The 24,077-nt window shown below is 33.8% G+C and overlaps 1 protein-coding gene across 21 annotated transcripts in view; it reads right to left on the reverse strand.

Moving 5' to 3' along the window:
* LOC122212672 (lysine-specific demethylase 6A-like) overlaps positions 1 to 24,077 on the reverse strand; it is a 194,449-nt gene that overhangs the window by 71,357 nt on the left and 99,015 nt on the right. For 20 of the 21 annotated variants that reach the window (XR_006199256.1, XM_042926620.1, XM_042926624.1 and 17 more), the window contains 4 exons: positions 13,126 to 13,180; positions 10,678 to 10,712; positions 2,963 to 3,056; positions 1,216 to 1,342 (listed from right to left, as the gene is read on the reverse strand). Coding sequence is in view for 20 of the 21 variants with exons in the window: in XM_042926620.1 (XP_042782554.1) it covers positions 1,216 to 1,342; positions 2,963 to 3,056; positions 10,678 to 10,712; positions 13,126 to 13,180 (311 nt within the window). In the remaining variant the exon portion in view is untranslated. Of the gene's footprint in view, positions 1 to 1,215; positions 1,343 to 2,962; positions 3,057 to 10,677; positions 10,713 to 13,125; positions 13,181 to 24,077 lie in introns of those variants that run through there. The other variant, XM_042926636.1, reaches the window with a different exon arrangement.

Consider the following 24,077-nt stretch of genomic DNA (forward strand, 5'->3'; position numbering starts at 1 on the left):
TGTGCAAAGTAATAATTGTTAGCTCCAAATCCATATGTATGTTAGTTTACTTATTCCATTTATTACATACCCAGTTTTTTCAACGCACAACACTAGAAAACACAGACAGAAAAGATACAGATTCTTTCGGAGAACTCCTAGTGGACAAGAGGGACTAAGCTTGGACATAAAATTCTATCTTGCAAACAATTCAAACTAGACTCTTTTATAACCCTTAGGGATATTAGAAAAAAAGTATTTTAAAAAAGGAACTTATCCATTAATTGTTATACATGATCTATACAGATAATCAAATATTAAAGAAAAAAACTAACCTAATAATAATCTCACTCAGACATAAATATACTTCACAAAAGTTGTAAAAATTTTATGTTTTGAGGGATGCCTGCGTAGCTCAGTAGGTTAAGTGTCTAATTCTTGATTTCAGCTCAGGTCATGATCTCAGTTTGTGAGTTTGAGCCCAGCAATGGGCTCTGCACTGACAGTGCAGAGTCTGCTTGGGATTCACTCTCTTCCCCCTCTCCCTGCCCCAATCCTGCTCATGCTCTCAAAATCAACAAACAAATAAATAAGTCAAAAAATTTTTTGATTATATATTTAAAAATAATACATTATATAAAAACTAAAGTTAACATAAAAATGAAATTTGAATTAGACTTCATGACAAAGTTCCCCAAAATAAAGTACTCCTTGTGAAAAAAGAATCAGGTCAAATTTATAATTAAAGCAAAATACGACAATTAAATTAAGTTTATAAATTTGAGAAAAGGAACCTGACAGACCTAATGTAATACTTTCATTCATGTGAAATAAATTGAGACCTCAAACTATTCTGATAACTTTTTTATAGGTCATCAGTGAGAATAAAATTAAACCCTATTAAATACATTAAAAAGTAGTGAAACAACAAAAGGAACACAATTTAAATACTGAATTAAAAAATAATACTAGTGATTAATACCTGATGTCTCTTGAAAATCTTTCAAAACTTCAAAAACTAGCAATAATGCAAGTACCATGAAGATAAGGTAAAAAATAAAAACTGTGATAAGTGAAATAAAAATTTCTTACTAAAAGCACTAAATTTAGATTTTACCTCTCAAGACTCTACTACAATGTATTTATAATAAAAAGTCACTGAGCACATATTGCATAGTTTAACATTTAAGATTATAAATTAACTCTAGGCATCACAACCCAAGTGTCCGGTCTCACCTCCCAAGAAAATACCAAGACTGGCCAGAATTAGGATCTGCCTCCAAAGACTTTTGGAGATACTGAATAGCATAGCTTTCCTTGGTGGCTTTGTCTCCCAGCAGATCCACATTATGATGCATCCATCCTATAATTAAAAGATTATAAGCATTTACCCATGATTCAACTATTCTTCCAGTTTTTAGTGTATCATGAACACAAATAAAATATCTTTTTTGTATATCCATTCATCCTGGATGAGACTTCTCCCAAATTTCAAACTATAAGGGACGTAGCTACAGGAAAGTGTACTTAAAAAAACCAAAACCAAAACCAAACCAAACAAAACAAAAAAGCAATCAAAGCTACCAAGCCTCCTTAGGAACTGAGAGATATTTAAATGATTTTGGGCACTGCACTGAAACTTATTAGATTAGGAATATGGACTTTTCTAAATTTAATTCAAAATCAAAATCCAATTTATAATAAAAATATATGAAGATCATTAATTTACTTTTCCTTTGAAGGGTAAAACAATCCAGTAAGCCAATTTTTATTTTTAAGGAATAAATAAAAGCTTATCAAAGATAAAACTGTTAAATAAATTTTAACAACCTTACCAACACTCGTTATTGTCATTAACATCCTAAATATAACAATGTTTGACCAAAAACAAAAACAACAAACTAAAACCCTCCAAGGCTGTAGACATTGAAAACAAAATGAAAACGGGGTTCAAAGAGCATTAAGAACAGTTATAGACTGCTTGATGAATAAACAGGTGTAGAACTACAGTTACAGAGACAATGGAAAAACTGGAACATAATAAGATATGTTAAACATTTAAGTTGACAGAAATAAGCATTTCAGTTTTAGTCAATTCAAGTGTATAAAATGAACTTTGCAAAAATATCACCTAGGTAAAACTATGTTTAAGTGCTTCTGACACAAATAAAATAATGACAGTATGAAGGTATACATATTGTCAATAAACTGATTATAATTTGGAATCACTTGCTCCAAACCAAACAAACAGTAAAAACAAATACAAACTCCACCCCAAATATCAAATACAGACATGACAGATAACTAACAATACAAACCATTAGGGAATATACCTTTCTATCCTCTATAAAATAACATTAACTTATATTACCTTTGAACACTAGATTTTATTAAAAACATAAGATTATAAGAAATGCTGGGGAAAATATAGAATCTGTAATTTTTATGTGAGATATTTCCATTAATTCATACTATGAAAGAGCTTGTGAAAGCAGGCTCAAAAACCACTCACTAGCTGTGTGCAAGATGTCAATATAATTAACTTTATAATGTGCTAATAATAATAAGCACATGGAAGTACTCCCAATTTTTTTCAAAAAATCAAGTACAAGAGAACTTAAAAGGACTAGCTGCACTGAAGTATTCTATTTAGTTGGACTGAGATGGATCATGTTAGATTCTGGGTTTCAATATATCAATTCTGGACATAAGAAAAAAAGGAATACAGTTATGCAGAAACATTTACAAAATAAAGTATGTATTTATTTTAAATAAAATCACATAATAATGAACATCATCATTAATCTTTATATATAATTCTAAATATAAAGGGACTGCTAGGCCAAAGGGTGCCAATTGCTGCCACCAACCAACCCAAAATTTGGAATTACTGCAATCTATAATAGATTTATAAACAAATTTATAAATAATAAATCTATTACAATAGATTTATAAATAAATGTATAAATAAATTTTTATATACCTAACTGTTGTAAAACAATTGCTTTTACTTGTGCTGGTAGGTTTTCTGTCTGCAACAATTGTTCATAGGCTTCCTTTGCAGAATGGTATTTCCTCTAAAGTAGAAAACAAGATGTTGAGAAGAATAAAATGATAAATCTTTAATAAACAAAAATAAGGATTTTAATAAGGAATTGATGACACGATTTAATTAACTATTCAAGTAATGAAAGAATATGAACACTAAAATGCATGCTGTAAAGAATTAGTGCATGAAGATTTAGATAATATAAAGTTTCTATAATGAAAAAATAACTGAATGTAAAAAAGCTCTAATTTATTAATGGAGTATTTCTTTAACCCTGGACAGCTATGTTGTAAAATAACTAACAGCTAATAAAAGTAATCTTGAACATTACAGAGTGTCAACAAAATATGTTTTAAAAAATCTGCTATATTTCAAAAGGTACAAATAGAATAAATTCAACCTTGTATATAACAAAACAACATTCACAAAGCTTTAAGAGTATTCTACTAGCAAATGTATTATTAGATGGAAAGAATTTCAAAGATACAGACAACTTAGGAGGCAAAAACATTAAGTGCTACTATCTTTTACAAAGTCTAAGAGAAAAAGTTAACATTTTAATCTTACAATATTGTTTCTTATAGGAAATACTCTTAAAATTTCTTATTAAGATATGTTTTAAAAAACATAATTATTTCCCACAGTTTTGATCTAAACAAAGTTCATGATATTCAAGGTACACCCAAATTCCTAAATGAGTCCACGGTCCACAGTTGTCCCTCAAAAAATACTAGTCAGACTAAATTATTAATGCCTCCAAACAACAGAATAACTTTTTAAGAAGACAAAACTTCCAAGCATTATCTTTTTAATGTACTTGAAAAAGCAATTACTTAAGTCATTTTTTATGTATAACAACAGGAGGAAAATGTCATTTCAAGGTTATTTGTATTTAAATGAGCAGCACAACATGAATAATTCAAATAAATGTATACACTGTAACTAGTAAATTTGAGTTTTTTCTCTAACTAAAGGTAACCAAAACCTCAGGAGAGAAAAAAAACCCTCAGTTTTTATTTCTGTCATATATGCACATACAGATATATAAGCACACCAAATTTAAAAATACACACCACAAAGATGTCCATACATACAAAGATACATACTTCCTCAAGCATACACACAAATTCAGCAAAGTTAGATAGAAAATTAATAATCAAATTGTATTTTATGCACTAGTAAAACACAGCAAAGATGAACTCTAGAAAATTTAACTTAAAACAGCACTAAATAGAAAAAATATATTTAGAATAAATTTACCAACAATGTAAAAGACTTGTATAAAACACCACATTGGTGTCAATGCACTATCTATAAAGAGGTCAATAGTTGTTTCCCTATCTTAGTATACCCTATTGTAGAGCTCTACTCCTAACTGTTAAAGGAATCTTCATCCTGTTTTTCACAGCATCTGCAACATTTTTGACTTCTGATGAAGAGTACCAGGGTTCCAATTTCTCTACATCCTTGGCGACACTTTCTATCTTTTGTTTCCTGATAACAGCTGTCTAGAGAGGTTTAAGTGATACCTTACTGTGGTTCTGATTTAAATTTCCCTCAGGATTTGTGACATTAAGCATTGTTTTATAAACCCGCTGGCCATTTACATGTCTTCCTCAGAGCAATTTCTCTTCAAACCCTTAAGCCATTTTGAAATTGAGTTATAGATTTTTTGCTATTGAGTTAAAGGAGTTCTTTATATATTTGCAAGATTAATCCCTTATTAGATTAGATTAATGAATGGTTTGCAAATATTTTCTTCCATTATGTAGGCTGTCTTTTCACTGTGTGGGTTGTTTCTTTTGCTGTTTAGAAGCTTTTAACTCGATGTGGTCCTAACCGTTGATCCTGGGGGGGTGGGGGGTGGGGGGGGTGGTTTCCTGTGCTTTTGGTGTCATATGCATGAAATCACTGGCAAGACCAGTATCGCTATTCCTTTATTCTTTAAATGTTCTACAAATTTAACTCTTCCATTTAAGTCTTTAATCCCCCTTTTGTTGACTTCTGTGTAAAGGATATGGGTTCAATTCCATTCTTCTACATACGGATATTCAGTTTTCCTAACACCAACTGTTGAAGACTCCTCTCTTTGTTGTGTATTCTGGGCACTCATTAAACACCCATTGACCATATCCACATAGATTTATCTCTAAGCTCTCTATCCCATTCCAACAGTCTAACTATGTTTGTCTTTACACTGATACACATTGTTTTCAGTAATTTAGCTTGTTATCTGATCAGGAACTGTGATACTTCAGCTCTACTCTTCTTTCTGAAGAATGGGCTTTTTGTGATCTTTAGAAGTTCCACTAGAATTAGAAAGTCATTCTTCTGAGGCACCTGCGTGGCTCAGTCGATTAAGTGTCCAACGTCGGCTCATGTCATGATCTCATGGTTGTGAGTCTAAGCCCCTCATCAGGCTCTGCACTGACTGTGGAGCCTGCTTAAGATTTTCTCTCTCCCTCTCTCTCTGCCCCTCCCTTGGTTGTGCTTTCCTACCCAAAAATAAATAAACACTTAAAAATTAATTTAAAAAAAGAATCATTCTTTCTATACCTGTAAAAAAAATTCTATTGGGATTTTTACAAAAATTGCAAGGAATCAGTAGGCCAATATGGAATTTCTAATTAAAAAACCCACCAGAATTCTCTGGGGCGCCTGGGTGGCTTAGCCAGTTGAGCAGCCGACTTCAGCTCAGGTCATGATCTTGCAGTCTGTGAGTTCGAGCCCTGCGTTGGGCTCTGTGCTGACAGCTCAGAGCCTGGAGCCTGTTTCAGATTCTGTGTCTCACTCTCTCTGACCCTCCCCCATTCATGCTCTATCTCCCTCTGTCTCAAAAATAAATAAAGGTTCAAAAAATAAAAAACAAAAACACCAGAAGGGACTGAGAATATATGCAGAGAAACCGGACTTTATTTACAAAATTAAGGGGCTCCTGGATGACTCAATTAAGCATCTGACTTCAGCTCAGGTCATGATCTCATGGCTCCCCAGTTTGAGCCCTGTATCAGGCTCTGTGCTCACAGATCGGAGCCTGGAGCCTGCTTTGGATTCTGTGTCTCCCTCTCCTTCGAACCCACCCTGCTCATGCCTGCTGTCTCTCTCTCTCCTCTCTCTCTCTCAAAAATAAATAATAAAACATTAAAAATTTTTTTAAAAGACCAAAACTTTTGTACATGAAAAGACACTATTGAAGATAATTAAAATCCACAGAAGAAACTGAAAACACAAAGAATGGGAAAAAATATTTGCAAATGATATCTCATAGTTAATATTCAGTAGACATAAAAAAAACTCCTAACAAGTCAATAACAATATCAAACAACCCACTGACAAATGATCAGAGGACCTGAATAAATATTTCACCAACAAGGTATGCACATGTCCAATAAGCACATGGAAAAAAAAAAAAAAACCATCAAAACCACTAGTTAACAGGGAAATGCACATCAGTATCATAATAAAATGCAATTTCACAACCATTATGAAGGGCAAAAATATAGAAAATAACCAGCGTTGGCAAGATGTGGAGAAATGTGAACCCTGTGTGTTGTATGTTTTGTGTGTAGACAATGGTGCAGTCACCGTGGCTCCTCAAAAAGATTAAACATAAATTTACCATAAGACCCAGCAATTCTTATAGGTATATACATCTGAACATTGAAAACAGGGTCTCATATATTTGTACACAAATCTTTATAGCAGCTTTACTATTCACAATTGCTACTAGATAGAAATAACCTAAATGTCCACCCACAGAAGAATGAAAACAAAATATATTATTCAGTCATAAATAGTAATGAAGTTCTGATACATGCTACAACATGGATGAATCTTGAGGGTAATGATAACTGAAACAAGTAAAACACAAAAGGACAAATACTGCATGACTCTATTTATAGAAGGTATCTAGAATCCATATTCAAAGATATAAAGGTAGAATAAAGGGTCAAGGAATAAACTTAAAAGGAATACATGAGGAGCTCTACGAGCAGGAGACGAATTTAAAAATTCAGTACTTTTAAACAAAATTCAAAACTGTTTCACAATATTCTGTACCTTTTCATGATAAAAACCATTTAAAAAATTAGGAATATAAGGGAACTACTTTAAAACTGATAAAGGGTAGCAGCACTCTCAAAAATAGCCAAATTATGGAAAGAGCCTAAATGTCCATCAACTCATGAATGGATAAAGAAATTGTGGTTTATATACACAATGGAGTATTACGTGGCAATGAGAAAGAATGAAATATGGCCCTTTGTAGCAACGTGGATGGAACTGGAGAGTGTGATGCTAAGTGAAATAAGCCACACAGAGAAAGACAGGTACCATATGTTTTCACTCTTATGTGGATCCTGACAAAACTTAACAGAAACTCATGGGGGAGGGGAAGGAAAAAAAAAAAAAAGGAGGTTAGAGTGGGAGAGAGCCAAAGCATAAGAGACTCTTAAAAACTGAGAACTGAGTGTTGATGGGGGGTGGGAGGGAGGGGAGGGGAGGTGATGGGCACTGAAGAGGGCATCTTTTGGGATGAGCACTGGGTGTTGTATGGAAACCAATTTGACAATAAATTTCATATACTGAAAAAAGTAAAAATAAAAAATAAAACTGATAAAGGGCATTTATGAGAAGCCAAAGTGATTATAGCAACTTCATTAATATTGGCAACTATGATGTCCTTCACAGGGTGAATGTACAAGTAACTGTAATACATCCACACAATGAAATATTACTCATTGCTAAATATAAATGAGTTATCCAGTCATGAAATCATGAAGAAAAGTTAAATGCACATTACTCAAGGAAAGAAGCCAACTGGAAAGGAAACACTATGAAATACTACAGTTACATAATTAAAATTATGGAATAGAAACACATGCCAATTACTATAAATGGGTCAAGAAAAAAACAATATTATCTTTATTTGGAGATTTGACAGAGTATGCATTTAAGAACTTTAAAAACTACTAAAAAATTCAGTGAGTGTGCCTACAAGACCAATAACCACTTAAAAATACAAAAAGAAAAGGACTAGACGACAATGCCATTAATAAATACATTTAACAAAATGGGCATTGGAGGTCAGCACTGTCTCCATTCTGCCTTTCTTTTGATTTTCATGTTTCAAACTTATAGTTTATCAGTGCTTCCAGTTGCTGACATCTAACTGGAATATGGCTACACACACTCACCCACACAAACTTAAATATACTCTATTGTGAAAGAGCTCAAAAGTCATCAGATGAATAAAGAAGATGTGAAGATGTGTGTATTGTGTGTGTGTATATATTGTATATATATACATACAAATATATATATTGTATATATATACATACATATATGTGTGTGCATATATATTACACACACACACACACACACACACACACACACACACACACACACACACAATGGAGTATTACTCAGCAATCAAAAAGAATAAAAGCTTGCCATTTGAAACAACATGGATGGAACTAGAGGATATTATGCTAAACAAAAGTAATCAGTCAGAGAAAGTCAGGTATACGACTTCACTCATGTGAAACTGAAGACACAAAACAGATGAACATAAGGAAAGGGAAGCAAAAATAATATAAAAACAGGAAGAGGGACAAAACATAAGAGACTCTTAAATAGAGAGGACAAACAGGGTTGCTGGAGGGGCTATAAGGGGCATTAAGGAAGACCCTTGACAGGATGAGCACTGAGTGTTATACATAGGGGATGAATCACTGGAATTGACTCCTGAAAACATTGCACTATATGCTGATTTGGATGTAAATTAAAAATTAAATTAAAATACATATACATGTACACACACACACACACACACACACACACACACACACACACACACACACACACACCATTCTCTTATGTTTATTCTCCCTATGTTTATTCAAGCATATTTCAAATAGGTCCTGCTCAGAGAAGCCTTAACTAATCATAGTACACAATTTAGTAAAAGATATAGTCTAATTTTAAAAGATTCAAATGGTAAAATTCTGTAACTTTACTGATTACTCAGGATTAAAATTCATGTGTTTCATCTTTGAAAACTGCAATGAAATAAATATAACTTTAATATCCTAATATGCACGAATGATTATAAGAGACTTTCCATATATCAAAGGATTAAAAAATGTGTTTTCAAAAGCCAATGCACGGGGTGGCTCAGTTGGTTGAGAGTCCAGCTTCACCCTAGGTCATGATCTTGTCATTCCTGAGTTCGAGCCCCATGTCACACTCCATGCTGACAGCTCAGAGCCTGGAGCCTGCTTCAGATTCTATGTCTCCCTGTCTCTCTCTCTCTCTCTGCCCCTCCCCTACTCATTCTCTCTCCATCTTTCTCAAAAATAAACATTAAAAAGAAAACCTAAGCCAATGAAGAAAAACCATTTACACCAAAGGTTCAGTTGAGAAGTAAACATTTTCATCTATGACACTCATATATGATGGCTGCCTATTCTCAACATACATCTTACCAAACAAAAGAAATTTGAGATTAGCAGTATATTCTACCTCTGAAGGTGATTCAACTCTGGTTCAGTAAATATTGAAACTTGCGGTATGTGTGTGTGGTGGGGTCAGGAAGAGGTAGAGTACGAGATACAGAGACCTGATGCTAATTTTCTTAAAATCCCTTATACCATGATTGTTACTCCACAAGCTGGGTAAAAATATCTTAAAGTATCTTACTACATCCATTTTATAATATGAATAATCAAAGATGCCAGCAGCTTTCCTGTTTTGAGAATAATTCTGCATAATCCCTGTCTTCATTCCATTATTTTATACTTGGCCTAAAAACAAAAGGAAAGACTTTTACACAATTTTACTCTATGAAGTGTTTTATTTTCTCCTTCCTGAAAAGCTATTATATGTGCACTGTATCTCACAACTGAAATGCAATCACTATTATTCCACTGCTCATATTCTGGATATAGTCTGTATTTTTTCAGGCTCCTCTCAACGTCCTGATATTCTACCACAGACTGTAAATTTGTATGTTCTCCAACCACCAAACAAAATCTGACACACACAAAATATTCTAAAATTAGACTGAAACAGATTAAAATACCCACCTTGAAGTAATGGTAATAACATCAGTGTGACTATAGGGTGTATTACAAATAATAAGACCTTTAAAAGGTATTTCAATATTATAGAAAAACAGAGGAAACTATTCTAAGAAAATAGTTACAATTATCCACAAGTATTTTGAAAAGTAAATTAGATATTAATATCAGAATGGCATTCTTAAGTATAGTCATTTCACAGCATGCAAATGATTGAAGTTTAGACGCAAATCATATTAAAGGACAGTTTCTAGTATACAGCAAGCAGAGTGTTTGGGGAAATTTATTAAATTATAGTGAGTTGAAGGTAGTAACAAACACTATACACATATTGAATACAAACCTCAAATACCTTCATTTCTCTTGTATTATTTTTTCACTGAGCAAAATTGCAAACACAGGTAATGAGTATAAATACATATATATAAAATATATGCAGGAGTATATACTCAGAACTCGACTAACATTTCATTTAAAGCATGGTTTATAGAATTCACTTCACTTAAAGCATGAAGAAGATTGTTATTAGATCTGGTTCCTTTTTTAAATATAGTACGTTAAAGCACTTACCTGGGTTTCATACAAGTGGGCAATATGAAATTGAACTACAAAGGATCATGGAAAAGAATTAATTATAATACAGTTGACTTCAGGTAATAAACAAAAATATAGAAAATTATCAAATACAAGGAAACGCTAAAACTAAAGATTAGAAATCTGATTTAGATTATCTTTTGTGTTTACTTTAACAACACGCAAATTAATCTGCTAAAAATCGTAAGAATGTCAAGAAAATATTAGTCATTATTAAAACTCCAGAAAAACTTTTACATTATGAACATGAAAATTCAACAATAAATACTACATGAAGCTCAAATCAATAGTATGTAAATTTAAGATTTTAAATGTATATATCATCCATGCAATATTCTCAAATTTTTACCTTAAAAACAGTCATTTAATTAAGACATGTTTTCCAAAATATACAAGTTACTCTTTAACAGAAAATCTCATTAACAATTTTTCCTTTTAAGTATTGGTCAGGGCAATATTAGCAAAATAGGAGGAAAATATTAAAAATAGGGGAAATGAGTTTTCAGTTTTTCAGAATTAGGTAGTTTTTATTTAAAGAAGAAAAAAAAGTCGAATCATCTAAAAAGCAAAGTTAGAAAATAAAAATAGCTGAAAAATCAAAAAAGGTAGAACACCATTTTTGCTTCCCTTTATTAGAGTTCTTCCAGTTGCCTAATTCCCACTCACCAGAGCATTAAATAACTTAGTGAGGGTCATGAATCAATAAAACAAAACTATAAAAATTACATACAAAATTTAGATTTTTGTATTCATGGTTTTTATTTTTCTGATGGAAAATGTCTTTTTTTGTTGTTGTTTAGATTCTAAGCAGGATAGTCTTTCAAAGTTATATACAAAATATTTATGTATGTGAATTTTAAGAAAAGTCTCACAGATGACATTTGCCTTAGGAAAAAAAGTACTAAGACATCTCTTTTTCTCTCCTTTCCTTCTGCTTCCCTTCCTTTTCTCTCATGGAATAGGAAAAAGGTAAAATTCTTTCTAGGAAGCATTAAAAAATTAAAAATTCTTAAAGTTGGCTTTAAAGATTATGTTTCAGTTAGTTTTGAAGGTATGGAAAATTCTCAGTTAATAAGTCCCCAGCTATCTAGTACTGGAGAACATTCCATGAGAGATAATTAAAATCAAACAACATTTTGGTACAAAGTTACTGCTCTACATGTGAGGTTACATATTACATCTTAATCACCATCCAGGTAGAATAAAAACATCTTCCTAGAGAAGATAAAAATACTATTGCCAAGATAACAACAGAACAAAATAAAGAAAAAAATCTAATGACAATAACAAACAATATTTATTTTATAAGTTATATTATTCTGTAAAGAGATCTTTTGTTTTATAGATTTACCTTATAGGCTAAGGCATTTCACAGGGGAAGATATTTTATAAGCTAAAATCTTTATTTTATATGTTCAGAGATTTTTTTTTCCTCTTTGATGACCTTTCCTAAGGTAGCTCTCCTTACAATGCCATGTCCAGTTACCACTAATCACATCTCACTGCATGATTGGAGGGAACCAGGATTAAGAGTAAAAAATAAGGTAAAGACATAGAAAATCTGTTTCTCAATTTCCCAATCTTCATTCTATCTAATAAAAGGTAAGGGAAGAAAAGTTCAAGCTAACTTGTACCCTACCTAATACCATCTAAACTTTTCCCAGATTTTAGTCTCAGATCCTCACAATTGCACAAGGTATAACATTATCCTCTACAACATATTTCATTCTTAAATGTACTTTGAAGGAGGAACATAAACAAAAATTGCAAATGCTCCTGGCATTTCTCAATTATACAGACTAAAATTTGGACAAGTGTCAAATGGTCTTGAAATTTAAACTCAAATTTTTGGAATACCAGAAGAACTATATCTCAAAGAACAATCATATATGAAACTTCTGTATCCCCTAATTCTTTTTGAAATACTAATTGTACACATCCATTCACTATTTCTAAAACCAATATGTAGTATATACCCATTCAAAGAAACTATACATTTCTGATTTAAAATAGAATATTTGTTTTCTTTTTTAACTTTCCTTTGAAAACTTAAGACATTCCCAATTTTACAGGCACAAGTAACAGTGTCAAATAGTCATGGCCTGTGGAGTATTCAAACCCACAAAAATATTAAAAGGAAGAGAAATCATTTTTCCATTTAAATAATGCAAGACCACTACTAATGATCCCTAGCACAACACCAGCAATCACCATATAACACTATTTGTTCAACAAGAACCACCTACCTAAATCACCTGTCTCAATGTCTTTGACACAGGCTTGTGCTCCTCCATTTTATTCTCAGTAACCCACAAAAACAAAAATATAGATTTGAAAAAGTATTTAGGGTCATAATTTGAAAGTTCCTATGAATATCAGATTCCTAAAAAAGACAAAAGAACTACTGTACTTACAAATACTTACTTTCAACACTGGACAAAGTACAGGGATTACAGTCAATCAAAGCTAACTGAAAATGCTGTGAGAGGAAGGCAAAAAATATTAATGGACTATACTTAGAATTGCATAATATAAATTTTTATAGTTTGGGCATTTTAAGGTTTTTTAACATATAGTAATTAGAAGATGTTACAAACCTAAAACATAACAGCCAACCAAAAAGAAAAAATTACTGTCATTCAAAACCTGTTATGAAAAGGAAAGTGTTACCAAGTTATTTATTCCCAACAGATATTTAAAAATGAAAAATGTGTCGGCAAAAAAAGAACTTGGTCTACATATTCTGTGTCAGTCTTTATTAGATGAAAAAAAAAACTATTTCAGTATTCAAGTAAAAAAAACTGTTACAGACATGCTTAAATAAAAATGTGGGTTTTTTTTTTTTTTAATGTTTTATTCATTTTTGAAAGAGACAGCAGGGAAAGGGGCAGACAGGGAGACTAAGGAATCTGAAGTGGGCTCTATGCAGTTACAGCAGCAAGCCCTCTGTGGAGCTCAAACTCAAGAGCTGTGAGATCATGACCTGAGCAGAATTCAGACGTTTAACCTTCTGAGCCACCCAGGTGTTCCTACATATAAAACATGTTTTTCAATTCATTATATAAAAATCTGAAAACTATTAACAACATAAAAGATTTTAAAATATTACTTCAAAACAAAACTTGAGGGCACCTGCGTGGCTCAGTCAGTTAAGTATTCAACTCTTGATTTCAGCTCATGTCACACTCTCATGGTAATAAAACCATGCCCTGTACGTCGAGCTCTGCTCTGAGTGTGAAGCCAGCTTGAGATTCTCTTTCTGCCCCACCTACCCTCTCTCTTAAAAAGAAAAAAACTAATTAAAAAAACATAAAAATGAAACAAAATTTAGAAACCAGAAAATTCTGAGAATTATCTTGAAAAACAAAATACATCTGCCTTTATTTCTGCCTTTATATCTGTATTTCAACAAATTATAAGAGTAACACAACATACATTGAACCCATGTTGAAATTAATCTGTGAATTATATTACTAACCTTTTAAACAACATGTAAATTGTGTGTAAATATGTATAATCATTCATTATACATTAAAAATGTAACATGACATACAGCTCTATTTCTCATTATATCAAGTAAGGGTAACACATAATGTAAATACAATTGTAACTCTATTGTAGACACATTTGTAAGTTGGGCTAGGTACAGATCTAATATATACTGTTATTAGATCTATAAAATAATCTTATTAAAACATTAGTTTACTAATATTAGCTAACACTCTATAACACAATAATGTATAAATGATATATGGTATATAATAGTATTAGATATCATATACAAATCATTCATCTATATGCAAATACTAAATACACAGGTAACATTAAACATGACAAAATTAATTATTACTAAAACACTAAGTAATATAAGACACTTAATACTTATTGCTATAAACATCACATATACAAACTACTTAATAGAAAATAGTAAAACACTTGAATTTTTTGAAGTTAAAAGAAAAACAGACCCCATTTTGACCATCCTAGCAACTATTACCACAAACGTACATTCATTTTTCACAACGTTCATTAATTTTTCAACATTAAAATAAACAGCTAAATAATCAATTAAAATAATCAGCCATTAAATAACCTAAGGACAAGTTATTTTTAAAAATCAACTATAAAAATGCCATTCATACTTAAAATGCATGTATCTAAAATTATGAGACATACTGATTACTTCAAGTTTCAAATGCCAAGCTGTACATGCAGTTCAAACTATTATCTTCTGTGTGAAAAAATATTTAGCAAGTTTTAAGAACTACACTTCTATGTAGAATCAATGTGGAATCATTGGAATTCTTCAACCAGCCCCATTTATGTATAAAAACAATATTTGCTATCTGATAGTGTAACCAAATAATACATAGCATCAATGATAGAAACACTATGGTATTATAGGCCTATTAGGCTTCTAAACGGTATGTAGACAAACCTTTCCACAAATAGCGCTTGGTAAATGGGCTATCTACATAAAGAAAAAAGAAGTTGAACCCTATCTTCTACCATACACAAAAATTAACATGAAATACATTAGAGATGTTAATTTAACAACTATAAAAATGTTAGAAGATATATAGAAAAACAGTGGATATGGTAATTTCTCAGCTATCACATCAAAAGCATAGACAACAATAGAAAAAAATAAATTGGCCTTCTTGAAAATTAAAGAACTTCTATGCTTGAAAAGACAGTGAAAAGAAAACCCACAGAAAGGGAGACACTATCTGCAAATCATAGATCTGATAAGTGATTAATATCCGTATTTTATTTTAAAAAACCCAAAAACTACTCACAAGAAAACAAAGGACCCAATTTAAAAATAAGCCAAAAATTTGAGTAGACATTACTATAAAGATAAACAAATGGTCAATAAACACAAGAAAAGATGCTTGACATTAGTCATTACAGATGTGCAAAATCAGTTATCCTTATCAAAATAACACCAGCATTCTTCAGAGCTAAGACAATCCTAAAATTTGTATGGAACTACAAAACACCACAAAAAGCCAAAGCAATGTTGAAAAAGAAAATCAAAGCTGGAGGCATCACAATCCCACACCTTCACCTGTATTACTAAAGCTATAATGATCAAGACAGTATGACACTGGCACAAAAACAGACACACAGATCAACGGAATAGAACAGAGAACCCAAAAAGGACCCACAAATATATGGCCAACTAATCTTTGACAAAACATAAAGAGTACCAGGGAGAAAAAGGGTTCTTTAAATCTTTCCTTTAAAAAAAAACACAAAACCTTTTTTAAATGTTTATTTATGAGAGGGGAGAGAGAGGGAAGAAGGGAGGGAGGAAGGGAGAGAGAAACAAGGTACAAGCAGGAGAGGGGCAGAGAGAGAGAAAGAGAAAGAGAGAGAATCCTTAGCAGGCTCCAGGCCTGTCAGCACAGACTCCTATGCAGAGCTCAAACTCACGAACTATGCAATCATGACCTGAGTCGAAGTCGGACACTTAACCAACTGAGCCACCCAGGTGCCCCAAAAAGACAGTCTCTTAAGCAAAAGATGCTAAGAGAAATGGACAGGATCATGTGGAAGAATGAAAGTAGACCACATTCACAAAAATAAATTCAAAATGGTTCGAGGACCCAATTTGGGGGGTGGGAGGCAGGGGGCAGGAAACCATCAAAATCCTACAGGAATAAACAGGAAGCAACTACTCTGACCTCAGCCATGGTAACTTCTTACTCCACATGTCTCCAGAGGCAAGGGAAACAAAAGCAAAAATGAACTACTGGAACCTCATCAAAATAAAAAGCTTCTGCACAGCAAAGGAACAACCAACCAAATTGAAAGGCAACAAGAGAATGGGAGAAGACACTTGCAAATAACATATCAGATAAAGGGTTAATACCCAAAATCTATCTATAAAGAACTTCCCAAACTCAACACACACAAAATATAATACAATGCAGAAATGGGCAAAAGATATGAACAAGCACTTTTCCAAAGAAGACATCAAGATGGCTAACAGACACATGAAAAGATGCTTAACGTCACTCATTACCAAGGAAACAGAAATCAAAACCACAATGAGGTATTACCTCAAACCCGTCAGAATGGTTACAATGAACAACTCAGGCAACAATACATGTTGGCAAAGATGCAGAGAAACAGGAATCCTTTTTGCAGTTGGTGGGAATGCAAAATGGTGCAGTCCCTCTGGAAAACTGTATGGAGGTTCCTCAAAAAATAATAAATAGAACTGCCCTATGGCCCAGAAATTGCACTATTAGGTATTTATCCAAAGGATACAGCTGTACTGTTCCAAAGGGGCACATGCACCCCAGTGTTTATAGCAGTGCTACCAACAATAGCCAAAGTATGGAAATATCCCAAATGTCTACCAACTGATTAACAGATGAAGAACATGTGGTGTGTGTATATATACACAAAGGAATATTACTCAGCAATTAAAAAAAAAAAACTGAAATCTTGCCATTTGCAACAACGTGAATGGAACTGGAGGGTATTTTGGTAAGCGAAATAAGTCAGTCAGAGAAAGAGAAGTATCACATGATTTCACTCATACGTGGAATTTAAGACACAAAACAGATGAACACAAGGGAAGGGAAGCAAAAATAATGTAAAACAGAGAGGGAGATAAACCATAAAAGGCCCTTAAATACAGACAACAAATTGAGGGTTACTGGAGGGGTGCTGGGTGGGCAGATGGACTAAATGAGCAAGGGACATTAAGGAGGACACTTGTTGGTTAGATAAGCACTAGGTGTTAAATGTAAGTGATGAATCACTGAATTCATTTCCTGAAATCATTATCACACTCTATGTTAACTAACTTGGATTTAAATTCACAAAATAATAATAAATAAAAGTTAATAAAATTTAAATTACAAAAAAGAGGAGGAGGAGGAGAAACCAGCATCTGGGGGAAAAAGTAATGAGCAGATATAGTTTAATGGGTGCAGAATTTTCTACGGTATGCTGAAAACCTTGGATAACACACAGATAAGAGTTATATATATAACATCATAAATATAAATGCTACACACTTAAATTTCTAAAATAATCAATATTATGTATAATTTATCACATTAAAAAGGAATACTTAAATAATTCAAGACAATACTTGAAAAAAATTAGGCTAGCCTATAAGGTACTGCATTTCATACATTTAAAGGCTTAAAATGGGATAAATTATTAACATGAATATGGCCCTTAAGTAACAAAAACTTTGTTCAATGAACAAACTCTGAGAATCAATAATGCATAAAACTATGCAGATACTCGAGATATTTTATCAATATCCTATTTTGGTTGTGATATACCGCATACTATAGTCAAGCAAGATGTCACCCTGAAGGAAACTCTGATGGCATATATGAACACACTGTACTCTTTCTTACATGTACATTTACTATAATCAGAAAATAAAAAGTAAATAATAATAACCAAAATGGGGGCAAAGGGAGGGGGGTAGTTTACTCAAGAAATATCCAACAGCTGTACAGTTTAAGTTGCTTTTATTTTCCAATTATGCAAAGCTGACTGTGTGTCCTTAATGTGATACCAGAGCAAGGCTTATTTAATAAATTGTTTCTTCTACAGAGAAAGACCAGCATAACACTCACACATCATTCAGAAGTCTTACACTCACACATCATTCAGAAGTCTTATCATGAATTACAATGTAATGTGATAAAATAGATCTTTCCTAAATGACTCATCAAACAACTCATCTTAAAAGAAATAATTTTCAAGATGACAGTACTTCAGTACTATTATCACAGTAAAACCCCCAAATTAAAGAGATGTGTATAACCTAAGTCATGCTACATTTAATCTGTGAGTATTCCATATCCTATGATGAAACTGGTTTTGCAGAAGGAAAAATCTTGAAAGCAGCAGAAAAATTACTGCTTTAGTGTGCCAAACCCAAGAAAACATAAAATAATAAACACTTTCAAACAACATAAACCTTGCAAACCTTTACACAATAAGCAAAGGCAACAAAGCCACAACAAGTAGGACTATATCAAACTAAAAAGCTTCTGCACAGCGCAGGAAACCATCAGCAAAATTAAATGGCAATATACTAAAAAGAAAATGTCTACAGATCACTATCTGACAAGAGGTTAACTTCCAAAATACAAACGAACTCATTAAACTCAAAAGGGAAAGGGAGAGGGAGAGGGAGGGGGGAGGGGGGGGGAGGAGGGAGGGGGAGGAAGGAGGGGAGGGGGAGGGGGAGGAGTGGAGAGGAAAAACCCCCATAAATAGTCTGATTAAAAATGGGGAGAGGTAGCACAAAAACAGACACTCAGATCAATGGAACAGAATAAAGAACTCAGAAATGGCCAACTAATCTTTCACAAATATATGGTCAACTAATCTTTGACAAAGCAGGAAAGAACATCCAATGGAATAAAGACAGTCTCTTCAGCAAGTGGTGCTGGGAAAACTGAACAGCGACATGCAGAAGAATGAACCTGGACCACTTTCTTACACCATACACAAAAATAAACTCAAAATTGATGAAAGACCGAAACATAACACAGGAAGCCATAAAAATCCTAGAGGAGAAAGCAGGCCAAAACCTCTTTGATCCTGCCCACAACAACTTCTTACTCAATTACGTCTTCAGAGCCAAGGTAAACAAAAGCAAAAATGAACTATTGGGACCTCATCAAAATAAAAAGCTTCTGTCCAGCGAAGGAAACAATCAGCAAAACTAAAAGGTGACAGAATGGGAGACGATTATGTGCAAATGACATATCAGATACAGGGTTAGTATCCAAAATCTATAAAGAACTTCTCAAACTCAACACCCAAAAAGCAAATAATCCAGTGAAGAAATGGGCAAAAGACATGAATAGACACTTCACCAAAGAAGACATCCAGATGGCCAACCGACACATGAAAAAATGCTCAACATCTCTCATCATCAGGGAAATACAAATCAAAACCACAATGGATATGACCTCACACCTGTCAGAATGGCTAATATGAACAACTCATGCAACAACAGATTATGGCAATGATGCAGAGAAAGAGGATCTCTTTTGCATTGTTGGTGGGAATGCAAACTAGAGCAACCACTCTGGAAAACAGAACGGAGGTTCCTCAAAAAACTAAAAATAGAACTATCTTATGACCCAGGAATTGCACCACTAGGTATTTATCCAAGGGATACAGGTATGCTGTTTCGAAGGGGCACATGCACCCCAATGTTTATAGTAGCACTACCCACAATAGCCAAAGTATGGAAAGAGCCCAAATGTCCATCGATGGATGAATGGATAAAGAAGATGTGGTGTATATATAGACAATGGAGTATTCCTTGGCAATCAAAAAGAATAACATCTTGCCATTTGCAACTACGTGGATGGAACCAGAGGGTATTCCGCTAAGCGAAATTAGCCAGAAAAAACAAATATCATATGACTTCACTCATATGAGGTCTTTAAGACACAGAACAGATGAACAGAAGGGAAGGGAAGCAAAAATAATATAAAAACAGGGAGGGGGACAAAAACATAAGAGAGTCTTAAATATGCAGAACAGAGGGTTACTGGAGGGGTTGTGGGAGCGGGTATAGGCTAAATGGGTAAGGGGCATTAAGGAATCTACCCCTGAAATCATTGTTGCACTGTATGCTAACTAATTAGGATGCAAATTTTAAAAAATAAAACTAAAATTAATTTTTTAAAAATGGGCAGAGGATCTGAAGTGACAGCTTTTTAAGGAAGACCTATACCTTTATTCAGGTGAATGAAAAGATGTGCAACTTCACTCACCATTGCAAAACAAAACTATAATGAGATACCACCTGACACCAGTCACAATGGCTAGTATCAAAAATAACAAGAAATAACAAGTATTGAGAAAGATGTGGAGAAAACAGAACCCTCCTACACTCTTGGTAGTATTTTGTGAAATACAACATAGAAAGGAAATACTGTATGATCTCACGCATATGTAGAATATGAAAATTTCAAGAGGTGCCTGGGTGGTTCAGTCGGTTGGGCAGCCGACTCTGGTTTCGGCTTGGATTATGATCCCGTGTTTCATGGGTTCCACCCCTGCATCACGCTCTGCACGGTCGTGGTGCAGAGCCTGCCTGGGATTCTATCTCTCCCTCTCTCTCTGCCTCTCCTCTGCTTGTGTGCAAAGAAGTAAATAAACAAACAAATATTTTTTACGGTGAGAATTTAAAAATTAAAAACCAACTGGAAAAAGTCTTTCTCTTTAATAAGTGGGTGCTGGGAACTTTCACCACTTTCTTATCCCACACACTATAAACTCAAAATGAATTAAAGACTTATATGTGAGATATCAAACCATAAAAATCCTAGAAGAGACCACAGGAAGTGGCAATAACCTCTTAGACACTGACCATAGCAACATTTTTCTTGGTATGTCTCCAGCAAGAGAAATAAAAGCAAAATTAAACTATTGGGACTACATCAAAATCAGAAGGCTTTTGCACAGCAAAAGAAACGATCCACCAAACTAAAAGGCAACCTACTGAATGGGAAAAGATATTTGCAAATGACATATCAGACAAATGGTTATGCTCCAAATTCTAGAAAGAACTTGTATACAACTCAACACTCCCAAAAATGATCCAATGAAAAAATGGACAAAAGACATGAACCGACATTTCTCCAAAGACAACACCCAGATTAGCAAACAGACACATCATGCTCAACATCACTCATTACAGGTAAAATACAAATCAAAATTACAATGAGATACCACCTCACCCCTGTTGGAATGGCTAAAATCAATAACAGGAAACAATAAGTATTGGTGAGGATGTGGTGAAGAGTAATCCTCATGCACTGTTGGTAGGAATACAAACTGGTTCCATTACCACAGAAAACAGTATGGAGGATCCTAAGAAAGTTAAAAGTACATCTACTCTATGATCCAGCAATCAATCAGTATACTGGGTATTCACCCAAAGAATACAAAACACTAGGGCACCTGAGTGGCTCAGTCATTTAAACATCCAACTCTTGATTCCAGCTCAAGTCATGATCTCATGGTTTATGAGTTTATGAATTCAAGCTTGCCACTGTCTCACATAGCTGCCTGCGAGTTTCTGTCTCACTTTCTCACCCTCTCCCCTGCTCATGTTTGCTCTCACTCTCAGAAATAAATAAACATTAAAAAAAAGAATTCAGAACACTAATTCAAAGGAGTATGTGCCCCTATGTTTATAGCAGCATTATTTATAACAGCCAAATTATGGAAGCAGCCCAAATATCCATCGACTGAGGAATGGATAAAGAAGTGGTAGACAGACAGATAGATAAGACATTAGATTAGATTAGATAGATAGATAGATAGATAGATAGATAGATAGATAGATAGATAGGTGGGTGGGTGGGTGGGTGGGTGGGTGGGGGTGTGTGGACGGACGGACAGACGGACGGACAGAGATAAAGAGATCTCAATGGAATACACCAGCCATAAAAAAGAAGGGAATCTTGGGGTGCCTGGTGGCTTAGTCGGTTGAGCCTTTGACTTTGACTTGGGTCATGAATTCAAGGTTCATGGTTTCTGGTCCCGCACTGGGCTCTGTGCTGACAACTTGGAGCCTGGAGCCTGCTTTGGATTCTGTGTCTCCCTCGTTCTCTGCCCTTCCCCAACTCATGAAGCGTGCGCGCGCGCGTGCGTGTGTCTCAAAAATAAACATTAAAAAAAGATTTTTTTTTAATGCATGGAGCCAAAGTGTACTACGCCACGTGAAATGAAGTCAGAGGACACAAATACCAAATGATTTTGCTCGTATGTGGAATTTAAGGAAAAAACAAACAAAAAAACGAGGGAAGGGGGGACTGATAGAAAAGAGACAGACAAACCAAGAAACAAACTCCTAACTCTAGAGAACAAACACAGTTAGGGGGATAGCAGATGGGTGAAGAGGTGAGAGGATTAAGGATTTTACTTGTTGTGATAAACACTGGGTAATGTGTAGAATTGTTGTATCACTATACTGTATACCTGAAACTAACAAAACACTGTATGTTAACTATATTGGAATTAAAATACAACTTAATTTTAAAAATTAACAAAAATAAGTCAAACACAAACATCTCCTAGCTACAGAGAACAAATTGGTGATTGCCAGAGGTGAAGGGGGTGGGGGGTAAGTAAAATGAGTGAAGTTGGTCAAAAGGTACTAACTTCCAGTAGGTAAAGTAACTAAGTCCTGACATACAGCATATAGCACAGCAAAAGTAGTAAACCATGCTGTAATTTGTATTTAAAGTTGCCTTAAAAAGTAGAACTTGGGGCGCCTGGGGGACTGAGTCAGTTAAGTATCTGACTTTATTCAACTAAAGTTGTGATCTGGTAGTTTGGGAGTTCAAGTCCCACATCAGGCTCCATTCTGACAGCTCAGAGCCTGGAGCTGTTTTTGATTCTGTGTCTCCCTCTCTCTGCTCCACCCCACTTATGCTTTGTTCTTCTCTCTCTCTCAGAAAAAAAACATTAAAAAAAATTTTTTTATTGTTATGACAGCTTTCAAAATTTAATAATGAAACTGACGAGCGTATTTTATATCTGTAAAATATTTTCAACAAACCTCATCAATTTTAAATTCTATTACCATCAAAAAATATTCATAAGGAATTTATGATCATTTCTTCACTGAAAGATAATTTAATTACAGGGTGGATGGAGAGTTTGAGCCCCCATTGGGCTATGTGCTGACAGCTCAGAGCCTGGAGCCTGCTTCAGATTCTGTCTCCCTCTCTCTCTGCTCTTCCCACTCACATTCTACCTATCTCTCTGAAAAGTAAATAAACATTAAAAAAAAACTGGAGCACCTGGGTGGCTCAGTCAGTTAAGCATCTGACTTCAGCTCAGGTTGTGATCTGCAGGTTGGTGGGTTCAAGCCTTGCGTTGGGCTCTGTACTAACAGCTCACAGCCTGAAGCCTGTTTCGGATTCAGTGTCTGCCCCTCCCATGCTCACCCTCTGTCTCTCTCTGTCTCTCAATAATAAATAAACGTTAAAAAAAAAAAAAAAGATAATTTAATTATAGCTTTACAGAGTAAGCAATAATAGTTTGTTTATTATTTACAATAATAATTGGAAACTGCTACTAAGAAAGCATCTGGAAAAAAACCAACATCATTTGCTTTATAAAAGTTGAATGCTTTACAATATCTTCATTTCAATCCACCACTTTGTCAAGACTAGTTTCTACTATAAAATGTTTGACTAAACATTATATACTGTAAGTAGTACTGTGAATTATAACTGCTAAACAAAAGTTATGTGGGTAAAAAGAGGGGTATATATTAGTTGCCTCAGTATGAACCTACAAGTTTTATTTTTAATTTTCAATGTTCAATTTTTTCCATTATATGTATTAAA

The sequence above is a fragment of the Panthera leo genome, chromosome Y, assembly GCF_018350215.1.
Source record: "Panthera leo isolate Ple1 chromosome Y, P.leo_Ple1_pat1.1, whole genome shotgun sequence".
Classification (NCBI taxonomy): Eukaryota; Metazoa; Chordata; class Mammalia; order Carnivora; family Felidae; genus Panthera; species Panthera leo.